The 22,766-nt window shown below is 34.0% G+C and overlaps 1 protein-coding gene across 6 annotated transcripts in view; it reads right to left on the minus strand.

Annotated features, from left to right (window-relative positions):
- LOC144431963 (uncharacterized) overlaps nucleotides 1-22,766 on the minus strand; it is an 84,264-nt gene that overhangs the window by 50,088 nt on the left and 11,410 nt on the right. For 3 of the 6 annotated variants that reach the window (XR_013480312.1, XM_078119857.1, XM_078119849.1), the window contains exons 13-19: nucleotides 22,365-22,523; nucleotides 21,853-22,026; nucleotides 21,574-21,744; nucleotides 21,248-21,415; nucleotides 20,072-20,242; nucleotides 5,698-5,865; nucleotides 1,269-1,436 (exon numbers count right to left, since the gene is read on the minus strand). Coding sequence is in view for 5 of the 6 variants with exons in the window: in XM_078119857.1 (XP_077975983.1) it covers nucleotides 1,269-1,436; nucleotides 5,698-5,865; nucleotides 20,072-20,242; nucleotides 21,248-21,415; nucleotides 21,574-21,744; nucleotides 21,853-22,026; nucleotides 22,365-22,523 (1,179 nt within the window). In the remaining variant the exon portion in view is untranslated. The remainder of the gene's footprint in view (nucleotides 1-1,268; nucleotides 1,437-5,697; nucleotides 5,866-20,071; nucleotides 20,243-21,247; nucleotides 21,416-21,573; nucleotides 21,745-21,852; nucleotides 22,027-22,364; nucleotides 22,524-22,766) is intronic. The other 3 variants (XM_078119863.1, XM_078119861.1, XM_078119867.1) reach the window with 3 other exon arrangements.

Raw genomic sequence — 22,766 nt, forward strand, 5'->3', positions numbered from 1 at the left:
TTGTACACGTTGGTTAATGATATAGCATTGACAAGAATGACAAAAATCACAACATATTCCTTTATTTGTAATGAAGTGGGGAATTGAAAAAAACACTCATTACCCCTTCAGTTTTTAACCTTATTTCAGAAATAATTATTTAATAAGTATATTTAATGATCTATTACGGACAATAAATGTACCACAAATATGTTATTTTACATAATTTTATCACTAATTCAAGTTTTACCATCCTACGATTAATCAGGCTTTTTGCTCTCGTAAAATTTATAGAGTTTTTATAATGCGTTAAATCCGTTAACGGCGCACGCAATCGTATATTTTAGGTCAGTGTTCAAAAACAGAGGGGATCACAGTATATGGGGTCCATGGGGTCACAAAAAAATCGGTCGATAATTGAGCTTTATACCCATTATATAGAAACGAATCAATAAAATTCAACCAGTTCAGAATGATAGCGGCCGAATTAAATTTACTTTTGATAAAAATGATAATTGCAATGTCTTTATCACCGAATAACCAGAGATTATTACGAACATTATCATTGCGTGCCTTTTAAAATGTAATATTTTTTTATATTTAATATATATCCTTATGAAGCCAAGAAATTTTGATTATCATGGTTCCGTTGTTCAATCAAATTTGGCTTTCAAAATAGTTTTGTCCGAAGGTGTATTTATTAGCTTAATCGGTCTCTAAATACATTCTCACAATTAGTTATACATGAATCGCACAAAATTACCCGAACTGAAGAAAATAAACCACAGTGATTTTATTTGCCAGTTATTTCGAAATATCGCGACATGCTTCATAATACTCATGATGAATACTTGTATGTAAAGAAAGTGTAATTTAAAACTTATCAGGTGTGATTCACATTTAAAAATACATAAACATTATAAAATTACCTGAACTGAAGAAAATAAACCACAGTGATTTTATTTGCCAGTTATTTCGAAATATCGAGACATGCTTCATATTACTCATGATGAATACTTGTATGTAAAGAAAGTGTAATTTAAAACTTATCTGGTGTGATTCACATATAAAAATACATAAACATTATAAAATTACCTGAACTGAAGAAAATAAACCACAGTGATTTTATTTGCCAGTTATTTCGAAATATCGCGACATGCTTCATAATATTCATGATGAATACTTGTATGTAAAGAAAGTGTAATTTAAAACTTATCAGGTGTGATTCACATTTAAAAATACATAAACATTATAAAAAAAACTTTGTTAACAAGTTTACATCTCCTTACTTTTAATCCACGGTCAGCAGCTCCCTGCCTAAATACTTTCAGTTTTTCACTTGTAAGACTACAGTTGATGAACGATACTTGTTCTGCATTTGTAATTGAGACAACTTCAGCAAATTTGTGGAATGCTTCACCCTTCATGGTCTTGTCAGATAGGATTAATTCATCGATCTGTAAAATGAATATTCAATGATTAAATGAATATAATAGCCATATTGGTAGCAACGTTTCATTTCCAGCATGATTAGGATCGATTAAAGTTGATTATCTGAACAATTTATGGATGGGATTGCCTAAATTGCCCAAATCGACTAAGATATTTTCAAGAGATAGTATTATACCATAATTTCACTTTCTTGTAAAATACCGTTATATTATCGATCTGCGAAATAGATTATTCAGGTAGAGATATCATTATCCGAACAATGTATAGGCTTGCCTTAATTCTTTATCAGAAATTTTCATGTTTTCAATACATCACTATTTAAAGTAAGTTTCCGTATTACACTGGGAAAAAGAAGCCAAATCTCGTAAGACGAATGAAGCATCTATAAGTTTGAGAACATTACTGTTTCATTAGCCGAATTACAACTTCAAGAATTTCCAATATTTGATATTTTTTCCTTTTTTTCGTTTCTAGGAAGGTTTGCAAAAAAAATATTTAATAACACGCAAAAATGGCAAAGATATTTTCCAAGGGAAATTTTCCTGAGCATCGTCTTCCTTGTTTATTTCGTAACATTGGCCAATCAGCAATATGCAAAAAAGTGATGTAATAATGGGCCTTTTCGCATCCGCTCAGACACTTGTGTCATCCTGACAGATTTTCAGCTCTCATCGGTATCCCGACACGGCGTAACGGTACTTAGCAGACGTGATGCGTACATTTTTTGGCGCGAAATAGCGGATTTTGTAACATTCCTAATTCATGACTGCAACGTTTTGATAACAGCTAAACTCAGGATATTTGTCTAAATCTTGGATATTTGTTTTCCTAGGATGTTCTCGATTTCTATTCAGCGATATAGATAGAATTTAATATTCAAGTCCTCAGAAATGTAGAATATATATTGTAGAATAAATTGAATAGATTTCCCAACTTTCGTGAATTTATTGTATTTCATGGACAAAAATATTTGTCCGACCCGTTTCAACACAGTTTGAGTCATACCCGGCCCGCGGTTAAAAAAGTTTGGTGATCCTGATCTAGCGCATAATCGCAAATCTATGTCTTTCAAATCTCAACTTTCCTTGCTAAGAATTCCCAGATATTTTTCTTTGTACACGTTGGTTAATGATATAGCATTAATAGGAATGACAAAAACCATAGCAATTTCCTTTTTTTGTAATAAAGTGGGGAATTGAAAAAACTATCAATACACCTTCAGTTTTTAACATTATTTCGGAAATATTTATTTATTAAGTATATTCAATGACTAAAATATCTACTACAGACAATAAACGTACAACAGATATTTTAGTTTACATAATTTTATCACTAATTCAAGTTTTACCAACCTACGATTAATCAGGCTTATGGCTCTCGTATAATAATAATATATCTCGATATAATATAATCTCGAGTTTTTATAATGCGTTAAATCCGTACACACAATCGTACATTTTAAGTCAGTGTGTGAAAACAAGGGGATCACAGTATATGGGGTCCATGGGATCACAAAAAATGGTCGATTATTGAGTTATAGAAAAAATTAATAAAGTTCAACCAGTTTAGAATGATAGCGACAAAATTAAATTTACTTTTTATAAAAATGATAATTGTAATGCCTCTGTATCATCGAATAACCATAGAATATTACAAACATTATCATTGCGCGCCCTTTAAAATGTAATTTATTTTTTATATTAAATATAAAAAGTTTCGTCCAAAGGTGTATTTATTAGCTTAATCAGTCTCTGAATACATTCTCATAATTAGTTATACATGAATCGCACAAAACTACCCGAACTAAAGAAAAGAAACCTGAGTGGTTTTATTCGCCAATCATTTCGAAATATCGCGACATGCTTCATCCAATAATTTGAAGGAACAAATATCTTGAATTGATTAATAAGTATCAACTATGACTACAATCATACTTGATAAGCATGGTGTTAATTTAATAAATACTCATGATAAATACTTGTATGTAAAGAAAGTGTAATTTGAAACTCATCTGATGTGATTCCCATTTAATAATACATAAACGTAATAAAAAAACTTTGTTAACAAGTTTACATCTCCTAACTTTCAATCCATGGTCAGCAGCTCCCTGTCTAAATACTTAAAGTCGTTAAATATTTTATTTTTGCGACAACACTACATAATAATACTCGTTTTCGATAAAATCCTAAATAGTGAAAGCTTTAGAAAATATTACATACCATTTTATTTCGTGGATGAATTAGTTATAGTATATATACCTTAATATATATTTTTTTATTAAAAAAGGCATTATTCCGGTAGAAACTGTTCAATTAATTTGAATACCGTATTTTAAAGAGGTTAAAGTAATAAAAAATAAATGATAGTTCAAATTTTCAAGGCCCTATCTTGCCTAACGGCATACCCGACCCGGTTTCGAATCCCATGACAAATGGGATAATTTTCATGAGGATTGCAGGACTCCTCACCGTTGCAGGTTGGTTCACGTGATGGCATATTGGCTGCGTCCTTCTCCTACGTTTGCATAGGCATTGTGCTGAAGCTTGAGTAGGAGAGTATGGTAATTTATACTCGTTCCTAATGACATTCAGGTATTCCTGCGAGCAGTAACGGGTCGAAATTTGAACATATTACGACTGGATGTGATAAAAAAAAACACTTACAAGATCTAAACATGCTAACCATTCTCAGGATATTCTCTATAATAAAATCGGAATTTATCAAGACCAAAGTTAAACTGGATAATTAAAATAGATATATAAATGATTTTTGCATAAAAGCAGTGCAGCAGTGGGTAATAAAGAGCTTTACTCATCATATAGACATGTGTGCTTCCACCGACAAATCTTTATAACTACATGAGCTTCAGCAGGGCTGGAGGGAATTATTATGCCAAATTAGACAATTTATCCGGCGAAGTATACATCTCCCACACCTCCTCTCACCCGCTATCTATAAATGGTACCATACTTACGCCCCTCAGACATATATGTGAATGTTGCGTATGCAACAATATGCTTAGGAAGCGTAATACCGACTTGGGCATGACGTATTGTTATGATACTGATCCAAGAAACATCGTACTCTGATCCGTGAAAAGAAAAAGAATATGGTATTTTTTATTTTGCGACCAACAACTTGATAGCGACCTAAATTCGAACTTACGCATTGCGTCTAGCCTCATTCGTCTGACTAAAAATATTCAATATTCAATTTTGTTGCCGTTTTGTTACATAACAACGTGGAATGCAAAATCTACAGATCTCTCAAAAGGGAATTTATATTGAGGAGGGAAAACGGAACCGGTATGTGTTTTTCGCAAGAAACGTATAGCTACTACGTGACGACGTAATGGCTTATCGAAGTAATTGCCTAACGTCATTGTTTGCCTCAAGTTGGCGCAGCGGACATATGGCGACGTAAGAAACATTGAATAATATTGCTTACACAATTTGACTGGTTCATATTAAATTCAATCTAATATTATCATTTGAAAGCTATCTTCCACCTCTACAAATGTGTCAATATTGTATTAGGTTAAAACGAGAACGAGAACAATATTTTTTTTCATTCAATTTAGTATCTTTTCAGAAGTTTAACGAGCATTTCAATTTGGCAGATTTTTGTACGATAATCACGACGTTTTATTTTTAATTTATCATTATATTTATTCTTAGAGATTTTCTTTCAAACGACGTCCACATATAACATAGGGTTCGTGAGATATGAAGAGTCAAAGTTGCATATCTCATACGGAATGTCAAAAAACCAGCTTTCAGCGTCAAAAGATGTTCTTAGGGAATCCGGAATACGGGATTAAATACGAAATCAATAAAATTTACAAAGTTTAAAAAAATGTAAAAAAGACGATATGTTGAAGAGCTGATAAAATATGCTAGGTTCGAGATATAGCATATTCGCGAATTTGCTACAGAGAAATAGCACATGACTTTCACACCGCTGTTGACGATTTTTTTTGCAAATTTGTTTGCAAACTATTTTGCATAATACTATTGGCCTATTTAATAGCCAACTTTTTTATCTATTCCAAATTCACAGGACATTGTCACAAATAAATATATTTGAGTTGCACAGTCTTTCTGAAGAGTTCAGTCGCATACATTTACCTTGCATTTTACATTTTAATATATATTCGTTAAAAGCACGCTTGTACAGAGAATACAAATAAAAATACACTTTGATACAATTAATTATCAAAACTATTCAAAAATAGAAAATTTTAACAGCATTATTCCAACTTCTTACTTTCAGACCGAAATCGGTTACTCCTTGTGCAAATGCATTCAGTTTTTCAATCGTCAGATTACAAACAACAAACTGGAGTAGCTTAGCTTCAACAATTGAGGCCACTTGAGCGAATTTATGGAATGCTCCGGGCTCCATAGTGTTGTCTTCTAGGTACAAAGTATTGATCTAAAAAATAAATATGTACCATTAATTTTAATTTGACAATGAACTTGTAAGTTTTTTTTTTACTTTGGATACAATAAACAAAAGCTACTAGATTCTTATAATATTTAATGATACCTAGTACTTTTCTCCCTCTAAAATAATTGGCGTAGCTGCATAATTAAATCTGTCGCATACGGCTTGCTATTCTCGCTAGCGTAGCCAAAGTAATTACTCATAATCATAAGTAAAATTTATTACTTCTAATAAAAAAAGAAGATTTAGTTTGATTACATGATGACATTCCGAACGTTGGTGGCAACCTTGCATTCGTTGCGCAAAGTTCTCAATTACCATAATACCGTACTATAAAGCATGATAACATGTTTGCATTCAGTTTGTGTATAAGTATTTGGAATATAGAATGAGTCTGATTGAATAAACTTGAGGAGAAAAAGGAGTCTTTGCACTTGTGAAAGATATAGATGCACTTAATTTAAAATTTGAATGGACCCGTAAAAATTACTAAAAAATCGCCTGCCTATACCAGTTATTGTTTGCAGCAAATATTTGAAAACATTTGAAAAGTTTTCATAGTATATATATATTAGTAATATATCACACTGAAAACAAAGCAAACCAACGTTAAAGTTGTGTAACGCCAAAAATAATAATAACTATTATTATTGCATTATTAATAATAATTTTGCAATTTTTGAGCGACTGTTACACGTTTTAAAGTTATAATAAATTTGATTGTATCCCGTCAAGTAGACTGTTGTTTATGGGGATTTGAAGAACACAGGCTGTAATATTCGTTCCTGAAGGTACCGTCCCGTCAGAGCATAATAATAAAAAGACCGCGTCCACAAGTTAATTTATAGTATCAACATCTTTGGCACACTGTGATCCAAGTGGACACTGTTTTAGAGTCGGCACAGCGTAACCACCACCACTACAGTAATTAATTAGTGGTTAATTAAAGTCGAGAAAACAAACTGCAGTACACCAGAACAACAATTAATTGTATCCGGGAAACAAATTGCAGTACACTACAGTAATTGAGTTTCAAGCTGGGTGGCAAATGAAGGGGCCATACATCGATTAATTGTCGAACCCGGTGGCTTGTTGCAGTACGATACAGTATAACAATTATTTCATAAACCGGTGACGAATTGTAGTGTGAGGCGGCAGTGCAATAATCAGTACATTGGAACACTGTACATCTAATCCCCAGTTGTGACGCTTTTGATCATGGCGTCAGGTAATTATTCATCCAGCAAGCACCAGTACGAGTGGCAAAACTGAAGTAGACATTTTATCACCTAACCCTTGACTGATGGAAATTCAGAAATGAAACAACCAGAGCCGAAGATAGCAAGCACCCACAGAAAACTGCTGTTGTCAAGATTACTGCAGGTGATAAAATGAAGGTTGTTGAAATGCTGGAAATTCTAAAGGGAAGCATTGCAAGGTAAAAAAAGCCATTTTTATGCTGTGATGATACACAGAAAATTAAACACATGTTTGTCAAAGTTATTGATAATAATTAGAGCTCATTGGAGCATATATTTCGTGTAATGAAAAATTGTATTTCACGCGATGAATTGAAATTTTTCGAGAATCCACGTATCGAAATCAACAGTCTGATTGAACACTTGACGCAGAAAGTGGAAGAGGAATTGAGATCAATAAAGAACCTTGGGACGAGATCACGTAATTTATCTGGTAGAAGAAAATCAAGCAAGGAAAATGACACTTTTAAAATTTCTGCCAAATCGAACTTAGAACAATTGCATGAAGCAAGTAAAACCAGTCAGGTCATGATCTTGTCCAGAGTTTGCTTTCTACCCAAAGATTACCAAATATTAAAGTTTGGAAATTCAGTGGTGACCCTTAAGATTATCCACTATGCGCAGGGGTAGGCAATCGCCGGTTCGCGGAAAGTTTACTGCCGGTCCGCAGAGAGGTGACACAAAAACAGACAAGGCCGTAATAAAACCTCTACAATCTAACCACAAACCCTACGACTAAAAAACAGCACCCAACACAACAGTAAACCAGACAAACACTACGCCAGGGGTCGGCAAAATTGAGGACCGAATGCGGACTGTGAGCTAAGTTGTTGCGCCCTCGAACGACCCGACATTTAATATATAAGACCAAATATGATTCTAAATTTATTATTGTCTCTACACAGATTTATGTGGTAACAAGTGCTGATGTACGGTGCTTGTTTGGTAATAAGTAGCGTGGGTTGTATATCGTTCGAGTTAATTTTGATTTTTAAAAATTAAAAATGGCTGGGAAACGGAGCGACGAGTGTCGAGCATTCCAAAGTGCTTAAACGGAAAAATATTTTTCTTTCCTGCACATCCCGAAACCGGCTCGATATGCCCAGTCAGCATCGCAGTTGTTAAGGGTTTTAATGTTAAACTCGTTACGGAACTAGTCGTCGAAAATTCTACCCCGAGACCCGGGACTGCGCCACAGCTCACCTGTGCGTTAGTGCAAAAGTGCATTACACATAGAATAAATTTCGTACTCGCCTGTCAGATCATCATTTGGACGACAAGTTGTCATAAAAACATCATCTTTCACATTGATAATAAGTAAATAAAAACGATGTATTGTTGGATAATATATTAAAAAACGCCACATACACATCACATTGTGGCAGGCTTTCTACACAGCAATAGAAGGGCAACAATGCAAATGCGCCATTAAAGTTAAATTAATGTAGCGATTGTTCGAAGGCGGAAATAAAAATATTGCGGCCCGCGCGCTACCGGAAATGTGTTTATTTGGCCCGCAAGTACATGAAGTTTGCCGACCACTGCACGACACTATTGAGCAGCATGTCTGACTTCATAAACAATTGCCATGTCGGTATGTCGCAATAATGCTGGGTCAATTGTTTTTTCTACGCCCGTATAAGAATGTCTCTCATCAGTCCGACTAAGATCTCCCCAACAAAATGATACAGACATTGTTAACTTTCCCAAAATCTTATTAATGTGAGGCCTTGTTTTCAATATTGATACCTACAAAAACGAAATATCGAAGTAGGGTGGATGTAAGAAACACGTTACGTGTGTCAATGTCGACCATATCTCGAATATGGGAACAGTGAATGGCCATCAAACAAATACATTTATCGCGTTAAATAGCATCACAGTCGTTTTTAATGCGAGACTTTAAGTCTATACTCTAGTACAGGGCTTCCCAAAGTAGGGGCCGCGGCCCTGGAAGGGGCCGCAAAACGAATTTTAAGGGCCGCAAAGAGAGCACCAAATTTACACAAAGTACTATATATATCTATTGTACTTTTCCAGACTCTTGATTCGAAATACAATTATTAAAAATAATGTGAAATAAGAATTTCACGATTCCTAGTGAACACATCATCATACTGTGTAAATAAGACAGTGTCTTCAATTATTTCGAAAATAACACTATGGCTTATTTTGGGGAGATGAAGAGAATAACGAGATTTTGTATTATACAAAATATGAACACTGATTTCCATTTAATTATAATAGCACGTCTTCATTTAAAATAACTGCTACATATAGATTATTAATCATTGAAAAAGTAGAAATGATTGCCTGCTATCGACTCAGTGATTCTCGAACTTCATTGTATTGTTACGCCCTACAAAAATATGCTCAAGTTACGAATACCCGTGAAAATACGTATTGATACCTTTCAATAAAAGACCTTTTTTGCAATGAGTTTCATATAGAGGAACAAACAAGACATAACGACAGTCAGTGAAATCATATTTAATGGGCCTTGGTAAAAAAGCCTGCTTTATATAAATACGAAATCGCAAAGGGGAGAGGAGTCCGCAACGCTTTTTAAACCAAGAAAAATAATCTTATCTACAGAGAATCGAGTTTTCAGAATTAAACTTTTTTATTATAACACCATCACCACAGGTAAGATCGATATAATCTTCCCCTTTTTCTGATAAAGTAGAAGATGGGTTGTTTGAAAGCTTCACGAATCATGAAATTTTGCGACGCCCTAGCAAAATTGAAACGATGCACGGTATTAAGTCAAAAATACTTGCGCTATCCACTAAGTTTTTTTAGGGAGGAGCGCTTGTATTAAAATAATTCCTAAAATTCAGGCTTGGTTTTATTTTCGGGGAAACACGATAGAATCATCGCGCCTGCATAACAATGCATATTCTGACCGTAAGACCCGATTTGCCCAATGCCGGCTTTAATCGTAAAGCTAGCGGTTCCCGAAGGCGATTTGCTAAGTGCGCCTCGAAATATATTACATATTTTATTTATTCTAAATGTTTATTGTTTCTCATTGCTGCAAATGATGTGTATACGAAACAAATTCATTTTATTACGGGTTACGTCGGGATATTGTTAGGTAACAGAAGCGGTAAATCCTACATGATGCAATTTCGTAGGCTGCAGTTTATTCATTTGCTGAACCGAGTTTATCGAACATGAGTGATTTTTTTAGCATTTTGAAGAAAAACCAGGCGGAGATAAGTACATATTAACGATGACAAAATTTGTTTTATTATCAGGCAGCATATTTTTCGTGTTGGTGCGTCATGAGTTTTTTCCATGATAATTTGACGCCACACAAACCGCTGTCTTATGTTACGTTTGATCAATAAGAGTGAACAATTCCGGATAAGGACCATGCCGTCGGTGGCCAGACATCGTAATTCATCATTTAGGCTTGCATAAACAAACATTAAGTCAAGGCTGGACTTGCTATGAAGCAAAAGTATTCGCACCCATTACACTGAATAATTGAGTAACGTTGATCTGAATAAATATGTGTTTGTTTTTGTAATTGAGTAGGCCTATCAGAAGTTGAGAATTGGCTGTGTCAATAAAACATCAAAAATACATATTTCGAACTGTTTAGCATTATTAACGCTAACAAGGGCCGCGGAAAATTTTAATATATTAAAAGGGGCCGCGAGCTCAAAAGTTTGGGAAGCCCTGCTCTAGTAAACCATCATTTTTAATGTCCCCATTGTCCCACCAAAGAAATTTTAGAAGATTTCGTTTCTCCAATGTAAATAGAGCAACAATCAACGCATGGGATTGCATATACCACGCCGTTTTTCTTGTTGGGGCATGGACGGTCTTTGACATTAAAAAGTAGTTGGCCAATTGTGTTTTGGGGTTTAAAGTTAGTTTGCCCCAACAAGAAAAACGTCGTAGTATATACAATCCCATGCGTTGATTGTTGCTCTATTTCCATTGGAGAAACGAAACGAAGTCTAGAAACTAGAAGAAAAAAAAGAACATCAGCGTGATGTAAAACAAAGGAAATTTGAAAAATCGGCCCTTTCGAAACATGCCCTTTCTACTGATCACAGCATTGATTGGGATAACAGCAGGGTATTGGAACATGAAATTCACTACAGAAAAAGACTATTTCTCGAATCTTATCATATGAACAAAGAGAAAAATTCAATGAACGATAAAGAAACTACATTGTTCCCGCATGTATATAAATCATTGTTTAGATAGTCGCGTAATTGTTTGAACTTGCGCTTATTTACTCGGATCTATTATCATATTGTCCCTTTTTTCAGTTTTTCACGCCGTTTAATTTTTACTATCTTTTTTATTTTTCTACTCTATATATATACGATAGTGTACTCTTCATATAATGCCCTGATGAAGTTTTTCTTAATAGAAATTCGAAACGTCGGCAAATTATATCGTTTTGCTATACACCGGTTGTGCTTCATTTATCTTTGATACCATTCATAAAATCAGGACCCTGCAAAAGGTAATCATTCAGTAACACCCCACTATACACAACAGAACAATCAAAGACAACTCTGATCTGATCAGATTTCTTATGATGATATGATGGCAAACTTATTTATCCTACCATCATCGACACACAACTCACACTCCGGAACCCTTTCTGCCCAATTTTCATCTGATCAAGAGAAGAGAACAATTAGAAGAAACAGTCAGTTGTACAAACTGAATCCTATGCTAGATCATCAGGGTCTATTAAGAGTTGGTGGTCGGTTTGTGAAATAGATGAGAGATTAGAAGTTCAACATCCGATCATTCTTCCCAAAATGTCTCATGTTACCGATTTGATAGTAAGGCATTTTCACAATCATGTTAATCATATTAGACACTTTGAATTATATTCGTCAGAATGGGCATGCTGTTGTTTCACAGGCAATTATTAATTGTGCTTTTTGCATGAAATTATGAGATTTTTGCAGATTCAAAAAATGGCTGATTTGCCTGATGATAGGTTGGATGCCCATGTCCTCTTTACCTTTTCAGGTTGTGATGTTTTTAGTGTTTATGAGATAAAAGATAGACGTTCCATTTTGAAACGTTGTTGTGTTCTGTTCACCTGCATGTCCTTGAGAATCGCTCCTTGAATCGCTGAATTCACTTGAATTGAAAGTACTGATTCTTTTATTAATACTTGAAGAAGGTTTTTGGCTCGCAGGGGTTCGTTTCACATTTGAGGTGTGACTGTGGAACCAACTTTGTTGGTGCCACTAATGAGTTGAAAAAGGCATTGTTGTTAAAGAATCATGATAAAAATAGGAATGTCCTTCTACAGGAAAAATGTGACTCTTTTGAATTTAAATTAACAGTATCCTCGTCAAGTCACATGTCTGGTGCTATAGAAAGGCAAATAAGAACAGTAAAATCTGCTTTTGAGCCTTTGTTGATACAGTTTGGACATATCTTATCTGATGAGTCCTTTAGGACTCTTTTGACTGAAGTGGAATGCGTTGATATTGCAGGGCCACTTTCTGATTAATGATACTACTGCACCAGAGCCTCGCAGAGATTTGGACAAAGCTGGAAAACGTTTGCGTAAAATCTCTTATTTGAAGAGGCCCATTCATAAGCTACTACTTATTGATAGGCCGTAATTCGGATCCGAACTTGGATGCATTTTTTTGGATTGGATCCAGGCATTTTTTGGACTCATTTTTACCTAGTCTATAATCTATTCTGTTTTTACTAATTTACGTCTATATTTGTACTTTAGCCTCTATAAATCTCACTACATACCCTATCTAGTTAAAATTCAATGTTAGATCTGTAACAATATTCCACGTGTATAATTTAAACCCTCCTAATAAAACGACGACAGATATTCAGATAATATAACGCAAGTTAAAAACTATTGATCGCTCACAACAATGATGTGGCGCCAGTCTTCCTCAAACTATCTATCCTTTTTGGTATGTGATGCACAATAAAATATGCGCAATATTTTTTAGTTTTCGATTTGCGTAAAAAAAAAACTTGCTCTGGATCAGCCCAATGGGGAATCTCATCAATACCCTTTCAAATCGAGTTTATTACGTTCAATCCTTTCTCCAAATAGGGAGCAATGGAAAGCATGGAGAGTTTTAAAACGTTTACATGAACTACTAAACTGCAACCAGAGGGCTGGGGAGCTGGAGTCGAAGCATGGAGCCATGGAGCTGTTACATTTTGATGGAGTCGAAGTTGGAGCCAAGCTTTTCATAACAGGTGGAGCTGGAGCTACCAAAAACTTAGTGGCTCCAACTCCTAAATATCTCATTTTTTGTTTTCCAAATTTATAATTTTTTTCTGATAGCGTTACAAAGGATAAAATCTTTCCTTTTCAGCTTATAATTCATTTTAAAAATTTTAGTTTTTAATATTATTTAAAAAGTTTCCAGTTATTCTGTATGTTTGAAAGTTCAGTATCAAAATTTGAAGCGGTCGCTTTTTACTTGCTCATATCAAAATTTTGATTCTTATTTCCACTAAGCTGCAATTTTTCATGATTGCGGGCAAGCTCAAAAACCCTAATGGCCAGGGATTTTCAAAGAAGTGATTTTGGATTTCCATGTAACATATTATGATTTTTTCGTGGCGTTGAATATCCAATCCATTTCAAATGTTTTTAATTCTGTACAACGTATTTTGAGATTGAGTCGTTTTACGACAAAAGAAAGGTTTAACTACTCCAAAATGCACCGCGGCATTCATCTGGCATAAAAATTTACTGCAAAGTGCCCCATTATATATATTTTGTGTTGATCCATATCATAGCATGTTCTGGGGAAAAGTCTCATCAATTTCCGTTGTTATTTTTTGAATTTAGATTTTTATTAGTTATTTAATAGATTTATTTTAGTGACTGTATAATTTTCAAAGTCAAGCGGTAAATAATATGTCGTAGGCAAAAAAGTAATGAGATTAACAAGGCATTTTTTTAACTGTTGGGAGTCTCCTAGATCAAAGTTTATGGTATTTATCGTTTTATTTCAGTATCTTATAATAACTCTCCAATTTGGAAATTCGGCTTGCGAATTGACTCCTCTATTTATCTTTAACATCTCATCGCTGATAATTATGAATACGCCTCGATTCTAGAACCAACCTTTGGCCTGATTTGGGGGGGGGGGGTATGGGGGACGGCGTCTAATTGGATGACAATGGTAATTTTTATTATTTCGGGTCTGCTTATTCAATTCGGACCATAAAATACTGCCTCCCCGTCAGGCCAGTTTAAATTAGTTGGCTTTCTCGCTCTATGTATCTGGAATATCAACGGTTTTATTATCATATTTTAAGTTGCCCGAATATGTGTATGTATCATGAGTTGAAGGGCTATTGCCGTTACTATCACATGTGCGTTGCATTTTGTGAAAATCGTCAATTGTTTTCGTCGCCATAAACATTAGGCCATAACATCTTTTATTTCAGTGTTTATTTTTCCCTTAATCACAATTTCTCAAGACATATGTTTTGTGTCGCTCTCCATATTTGTGAGGAAAAGAGTTATTACATAATCATCGGTGATGAAATTCTAAGATAAATAAAGAAGTAAAACGCGAACCAAATTTTCATGATAAAAAAGCGAAATTATAAAATACTAAAAACAAGACAGAAAACACCATAAGTTTTGCTTTAGAATGACCCACGATAGATTTTATTTGGCCGGCATGATTGCCAGTTATGTTGAACACAATTAAATTAAAATAGAAAGACAGGTAATATGAGTTAAATATTATGTGGTAAAAAAGATCATTATGAGCTATGTTAACCAATGCGCAAACGCTGCGACCATTCCAGAAGACGATTTTCCTTCCCGTCTTATTGTGGGGTGTATGTAAAATCCTTATATGCTGGGTAGATCGATTTGCCCAGAAATACAACATATATTACCTCTTAGTGGATTCACAAGTTACATGCAGGAACAAAAAGGAATTATCATGACACTGACATAAAGGGTGTTTACAGCATAAATAACATGCCACACTCAGAAAACAATTAGCAAAATGCGTTATTGGGGTGCCCCACTGATGATGGAAATGGAGCCGGAGCTGGAGCCATCTGCGGCATAAAAAAAAATGAAGCTCCGGATTTGGAGCCAAAGTTTGAATAGACTGCGACTCCGGAGCTGGAGCCGGAGACATCATGATTTTGAACCAGCTCCCCAGCCCTGGTAATGACCACGAGTGGCATTTCTCTACCATTTGCGCACGTGACATAGTAAATTTACGGAAAGAAATTACTGGAATTACAGGAAAGCATTGTAGTCAAAAACTTTTTATTCTTCATATTGACATATAAGAATTTCTGAATGGTCGCCCAGAATTGACGCAAGGTGGTGGGCTGGAAATGCAGTTCACAGCCAAGGCACATTGACACACGTTTTCATTTGTATTATGGCCGCCAAAAAGAGGGAAAATATGTTTTTAAAATGATTCAACAGCTGTTTGCGGTGCCATTAGGCAAAAAAAGTATGAGCTACGACGTATGTTTGTGAGCGCACGATGCTGTAACATGGTCAAAAACGTGTTTTTCTGCTTTTACATTGTGACGTCACGGACTCGGAGGATTCGATTCGAGTCTTTGACCTATTACTCGGAGTCGTCGAATCTCTGTAATGCCGGACTCGTTGCATCCCTATGAAGCTTGTACTTTTACTGCGTAATAGAGATTGAATGGCCCTTTATAACTTTCCCACTTTCTGACAGTGAAAGTATGATCTTTGTGAAGTTTTTGGTGTATCTTTCAGTGTGTTTTGGTTATATCATGAGCTAATTTAACATCACTATTCTGAAATACAAGATAGGGTTGCAGATTGTATCTTTTGAGATTTGTCAAAATTGTGTTTGGAATATAAATATTCTCCGACAAGGAGCCTTGATCACTCAGTTTCTCCCTATAGTGATTTCAAATATTTTGTGCAATGTATATTGTGATATTTAACTTCAATTTCATTATGAAGTTATGCGTTTCGTCATAATTTGGCATTTTAGGAATTGTGTGAAACTCCTTTGTTAGGAACAGAGGTAGTTTTAGGGGATCCATGTAATGATCATTGATTTACAAAGCGAATTATTGACACACGTACCCGTGGGTCCACTAGGTATTGCAAGAGATTAGACACCTTCTGACTTTGGGTTACAATCACGTGCTCTCACTTGCGTTTTTCGTGTACTGTCGCGTTAGGCTAATAGCCCTGTCCGTAGTTCTTAGTTACTCATGACTTTTCCAAAACCTTTATTTTTTTTTATTCGTGTTCCTTTAGATGTAATAATTATGTTTTCATGTTTTCTTACTGTTTAGAAATCTATTGGCATTTGTTTATACCCAAGTGACATTAAAATCAATTACCGGCTTTTTCGTACCTCACCAACTGTTTGGCGAGTGTTACTGTGTTCGACCTGATTTTGCAATTCTTGAGCGACTGTTACACGTATCTAGAGCAGCGGTTCCCAAACTATGAGTCGCGATCCACTGGTGGTTCGCAGAAGAAATCTTAGTGGGTCGTGAAAAGATGTAGAAAGCTTTGATTAATTGTTCTAGGTATTGGGATCGGTGGCGACTCGAATACGTAAATCCTAAAAAAAAAATTCAAATTTAATTTAAATTCTAATCTGTGAAAGTTTTCTTTTTCTACGATCTTCTCAAAGGACCAAAAATTTGCTACACAAAGAATGACCATGTAGCTTTTTATTACGCAAAGCAGTTTTGTACACTGCACAGCACCTCTTACCGTGTTTCCCCGAAATTTGGACAGGATTTAGAATTAGTTTTGTTTGAAGAATAACACTATGTTTTTTTTGGAAGAGGTCTTTTGTGTTCATTTATCAAAAATAAAATTACATTGTAGAAAATCACGAGATTTTTTAATTAATAAACATTATATAAAAACCGACATCCATTGTTTATATTTGTATTTCCTATACAAAATCAAGTGACAAATATCATAATTGAGCACACAATCTTGAATAGTGGCGTGATCTTCACCTTACCTCAGGTCATTGAACCTTTCAACTCACACACATTTTAAATTTATTTTAAGGGTAGGTAAGGGTAAATTCAAATTTGGTCTTATTTTTAGGCCAGGTTTTATTTTCGAGGAAACACGCTAGTTTTGCGATGATTATTCATTGCTGTGTTCTGTGTTATGTCGTAAAAAAAAATAGAATGAACAAAGATATATGGTTGTGGGTCGCCATAAGTCGTGGTAATAAATAGTGGGTCGCAACTCTAAAAAGTTTGGGAACCACTGAACTAGAGTTATAATACATTTTATTATACCCCGTCAAGTAGACTGTTGTTTATGGGGATTTGAAGAACACAGGCTGTAATATTCGTTCCTGAAGGTTTCGTCCCGTCAGGGCATAATAAGGAAAAGACGGCGTCCACGAGTTAACTTTTAGTATCAACATCTGTGGCACACTATGATCCAAGTGGACACTGATTTAGAGTTGGCACAGCGTGACCACCACTAAATGTTTGCTTATTAAGTTCATATTTGTACGATATCAGATTGAGACAAAACAGTTATAAAGTTATGAGTTAAGGGATGTAATCATCAAATCAAAACACGCTTGTAAAAATCAATTCCGAAGTGCACGATATTCAAGTAAAATTATGTAAAAAGCGTCTGTTATTTTTACACATTTGAATCTATGGACAATTTAATCTAAGTATAAATGCGCTGAGAAAAAATACATTCTTGAATATTCACAAACATTGACCTTAACAAACCCACAAAAATTCTAAGTTTTTAATCCTATAAAGAACTCATGCTGGATGTCGGAATACCTTTGAAATACTCTGACATTTGGCGTCCATCGAAGTAAGCGGATTAATAATCGCGCCTATTAATACTTTCAAATGGGAATATTGCACTTAACGTACGTAGAAGAATATTGTGTTCAAGGTCAGAAAAATGATTTCTTTTTTATCTGAAATGTGAGTAAAATGTCTATCCAATGTAGCAAGGTTTAAAAATAACAAAATTGCTCTTAAAGTGGAATGCTGGATACAACAGTGGAGTGTTTTAACACTTAATTTGCAATCGTGATACCGGTTTAAGCTAAAAAAAACTGCTAAACTTTGCAAAATTTATTGCTATTCCGCGTCAAGGAATGTGATATTCTGCAAAGTTTGTCGGGAAGTGGCACCTGATAGTGATTTAGAAAAGGCAAATCGTTGTTGGGAATGGGAAGTTGACTATCTAAAACGACATTTAAATCATAAAAGCTCATTGACGCACTAGATGCATTAATTCAGAATTGAAACGTGGAAGCAAGAGGAGGTTGTTCGAACTTTTTCACTACACCAACCGCTGAAGAGAGTGAAGTTTTAAAAACCTCGGCAAGTGAAATAAAGCCCCAAATAGATAATGCTGAATTCATCAATATTGTCCCGCAAAGTATTTGGTCGTATGTAAAAATACATCAAATTTCCACATTCACGATGAAGCAAAAATTACGGCTTTGAATTTTTGAAGAACATAGACTTTGTCGCCAAAGAAGAAATCATGCATAGCATAAGACAAGCAAAATTTCATACCCTGATTTTGATGAAAGCAATGATATTTCAACCACAAAAATGTTGAGATTGTACGTAGAGTATTGTACTCTGGATGCTTGTCGCTTGATTCCGCAATAAACACAACAAACATTGACAAAGTGTATAATAGCTGGAAAGCACGGAAACAAGGAGAAGCTATTTGAGTTAAATGCGTGCCTTGTTTGCATTCCGATAATATATGATAGGCTACTATTGTAACATTTCACTAAGTTTGCAAATAATTTAGGATTCTGCTCAGCCTTAAAATACTCTTGCTCAGTAAAAACAGCATTTGTGCAGTGTGAAATTTTCCTAGAGGGAACACTGATTGTGCTCAACCAGTTTTAATATCAATAGGAATTAAAATTCATTCAACGTATTAGTTGTAATATTGTTTTCAGCAGTCGGTTGTTGACAATATCAATAGGACGACGTGGCCCCTGACAAGTCGGATTGGTGTAACTGTGTACTACAAATGATTTTATACTACTTATAATTACTTTTATACTACAGCCAATATTTCCTTACAAATAGTGGTTACAACATTACGATGCGCCTGGGTAAAAATTTAACATTTTACACGCTGATATAGGACTCTCCACAACCAAATACAGGCGAATCGGTTAATTAAGCTGGAAGAAATAAAATAAAAAATTTCCTGCCGCGCAGGCAGAAAACTATAATGACCTATAGTGGAGAATTATATCAAATAGAGTATTGCATACTCATCACCATGAATAGTTTTTTTTTGTCGTGCATAATATTTTGATTCTATAATTTAAACGTGGCGGTGGCGCTATGATAAATATCTGCGTGAAGAGCGCTAGAAAAAATGCAATTTAAACACGAATGGAGTGTGTTTCATTTTTAAAAATACCTGACTACAATAAACAAATGAAAATTATTCTAATGACAAACTTACATTATACTACGTTCAACATCATTAATAATTTTCTATTCGAGGCAAGTTTCAAGCGAATTTATTATATGCAATTGATTTATATGCAAAACTTGTTAGTTACGGTAATTGCGTGTGAGTATTTGCATCCCGACCTGAGTTTCGAAATATAAATCATAAATTACAAAATCATTAAACATTTTATAACATAATTTCTCACAACAAATATAGTCAGTCGATTTTCAATAAGGCAGGAATTCGCAATTTATTATGTACAGTAAATGAATTAATTGCTGTTGTTTGAATCAAGTGTTTTATGAAAATTGTTTTTGTTTTAATTCCTATTTTTTCTTTCAAAGTTCCAGAAGTTTATAGGAGTTATATTAAAAAACTTTTTAAAATCTAGATATCTGTGGAAACTTTGAGAAATATATTAAACATTAGAGCACACGCCACACAATATTCTCCTTTGTATTCTCATGACTCATACCTTCAATTCGTATTCTGATGCTCCTTCCAAAAACAAATCAAGTTTTCCATTTGTTAGATTGCAGTGGCGTATATGTAAACTTTCAGAGTAGGTGATTGACGCAACCTGGGCAAATTTGATGAATAATTCGGGTTCCATAGATTTTTCTTCGACAATCCCAAAAGCACCAAGCTGTAATACAATCGGGTATTCAATTATTATTTTATAATATTTTTCAATATTTAAATAACCTCAAATATTAGTTTAGTTGAGCACCTAACTGAAATGCATATATCAAATAATATGTATTGGATAAGCGAAGTTAATATTGAAATCACTACAGAACTTATAAATTTTCTGCAATAAAGAGTTTCAGCAGGGTCTGTTGAGTCACTTTATGACGCTATTTCTGGTGGTATCACGGTTTTAATTAATCTGATAAATGTATATTTAACACGTAATATTTTTTACCGCATATTCCTGTTTATCGGGATAAATTTCGAGGCGATTCAGTTACAATGTGACTAAATAAATTAAAATAAATATATTTAAATAAAATGTTCGAAACGAGCAAACGAACTTGAGTCATAAATGAACTATTATTCAAATTACTACACAAGCTTCAAGAAAACTTGCAGCAGTGCGTTGCAACTAATTTGTGAAAATGTTTTATATTTACAACAAACCTTATGTATTGAGCAATTGTACATTAAAGGCATGAGAAAGTTGATAAGTTAAATATAAACAAAACTTGAATTTTATCAGAAGTATATCAAATATGGTTTATTCGGATAATATGAGAGCTTTATTCATTTTTTGACGACGCAAATATATTATCGATGAAACAATCAATATTGAAATGAGTTGATAACCTTAATTATGCAAAATTTCTCGAGAAAGTCATTTGAACACAGCGATGGGATAATTTGCTTCTTCAGTCACTCCCTCATTAACGCCCAACCACGTCAAATATGAAGTGCAAGTTTAAACTCAATGAGAACATTTATAAAGTATATTTAATTTAATGATTAGTTTGTATAATTTTGAAACAAAATTCACGCTAAGTAGTTTTTTTAACAAAACAATCATGTTCCAATTCTTGTTCCAAAAATAGAAATTTCGGCATATTTCTCACTTTTTTACAAGGCACGACTTTTATACTACAAGCTAATTTTATGTGCATAATGATACACGTACCTGCAATTGGTTTTCTAAAGCTCCTTTGGCAAAAGAATCTAATTTATCAAAGTTAAGATTGGAATCCACGAAATTGAATAATTCAAGTTTTGTAGTTGATGCCAGTTCAGCCACTTTGAAATATTCTTTGGATTCAAGTGTCTTGTCTTTAACATAAAGTTGTGCAAGCTGTGTAAAATGGTGTAGTGTGATAATGTTCAATAATCAAAACACACTTGGTGATTAACTGATTTGTATGGATTTGGTTGTTATGAATCTTTTGATGATAATTAACTAAAACTATGATATTTATCTAATATTCAGTTTCAAGAAATTAATAGACTTACCTTGTACTTACAGGATTCCAACGAATTATTGAGGAAATAAATTTTTTTTTTCGTCAAATAACAATCAAGTATTTGAAAGAATTTTGTTTTTGAATTCACGAGAGCTATTCCCAGTGTATGATACGCCTCCGAATTTATGTTTATTTCATCTTTAATAACCAGTTGGTCAAGCTGTGAATTTTTTTTATCAAATCAGTAAAATTTCTTGTTAGTGTAAGACAGTGATTCAAAATAAACAGTGAAATTATGATAAACGCATAAACCTATATTATGTTTCACCTTTACTCCATAGTCTGCTGCACCCTGTGCGAACAAATCAATCTTTTTATCTGTTAAGTTACAATGTTCGAAAAATAAGTTCACAGTTTTTGCATTTGATATTAGTTGAGCAACGTCACGATATCCTTCCGTCTCCAACATTTCTTCTTTCTCAAACCATAAATCTCGAACCTTCTGGGTAAAATAGTGCGTCCTTTATCAAGATAAGTTGAATAGTAAAATATTGTTTTATTCGGTTTTGCCCAAAAACGTTTGTTTTCATTGTACTTTACAATAAACTTTACAATATACTAAGTTAACCTTGTAATTAGGGTTGTTATTTCACACAGATGTCGCTTGGAAATTTAGCTAAATATTCGTTGATATATCATATTTATCTACAGTGCGGTTTGTTGGTGTTTGTCGTCTTAAAAATATTAACAAAAAAGTCATTTAAAGACTATATTCAACTTTTGTCCATTATTTGTGAAGTAACAGAGGATCAATAACGTTTAATTGAAATTATAATAAACCTCAACTCGTCCGATAAATGATTCTTTTAGTTTTCTCAACTTTTGTTTTGTAAGGTTTGATGAATGAAATTTAAGAAGTTCATATTTTGGCTGCTCAGCGAGGTTACGGAAAACATCTTCTGAATATTCTCGTCCTATTACAAGTTTGTTTAACGCTTCCTGATATTTATAGAAAAAACAAAAAATAACATTTTTAACACGGGCACTAGAAGTAACAAGACGATATTTATTAAATTTATCAAATACCAACCATTTTCAATTTGCAAAAGTTATTTTCCTGTTGTCTTTAATTTACGTGACAATATTCATGTCCCCATTGGTCAAGCAAAAACACGTTTTCATTATTTTTTTTCAAATTTCCAATATTTTTAACAAGGAATTAACGTTGGTTTATTACAAATT

This window comes from Styela clava, chromosome 2 (genome assembly GCF_964204865.1).
Source record: "Styela clava chromosome 2, kaStyClav1.hap1.2, whole genome shotgun sequence".
Lineage (NCBI taxonomy): Eukaryota > Metazoa > Chordata > Ascidiacea > Stolidobranchia > Styelidae > Styela > Styela clava.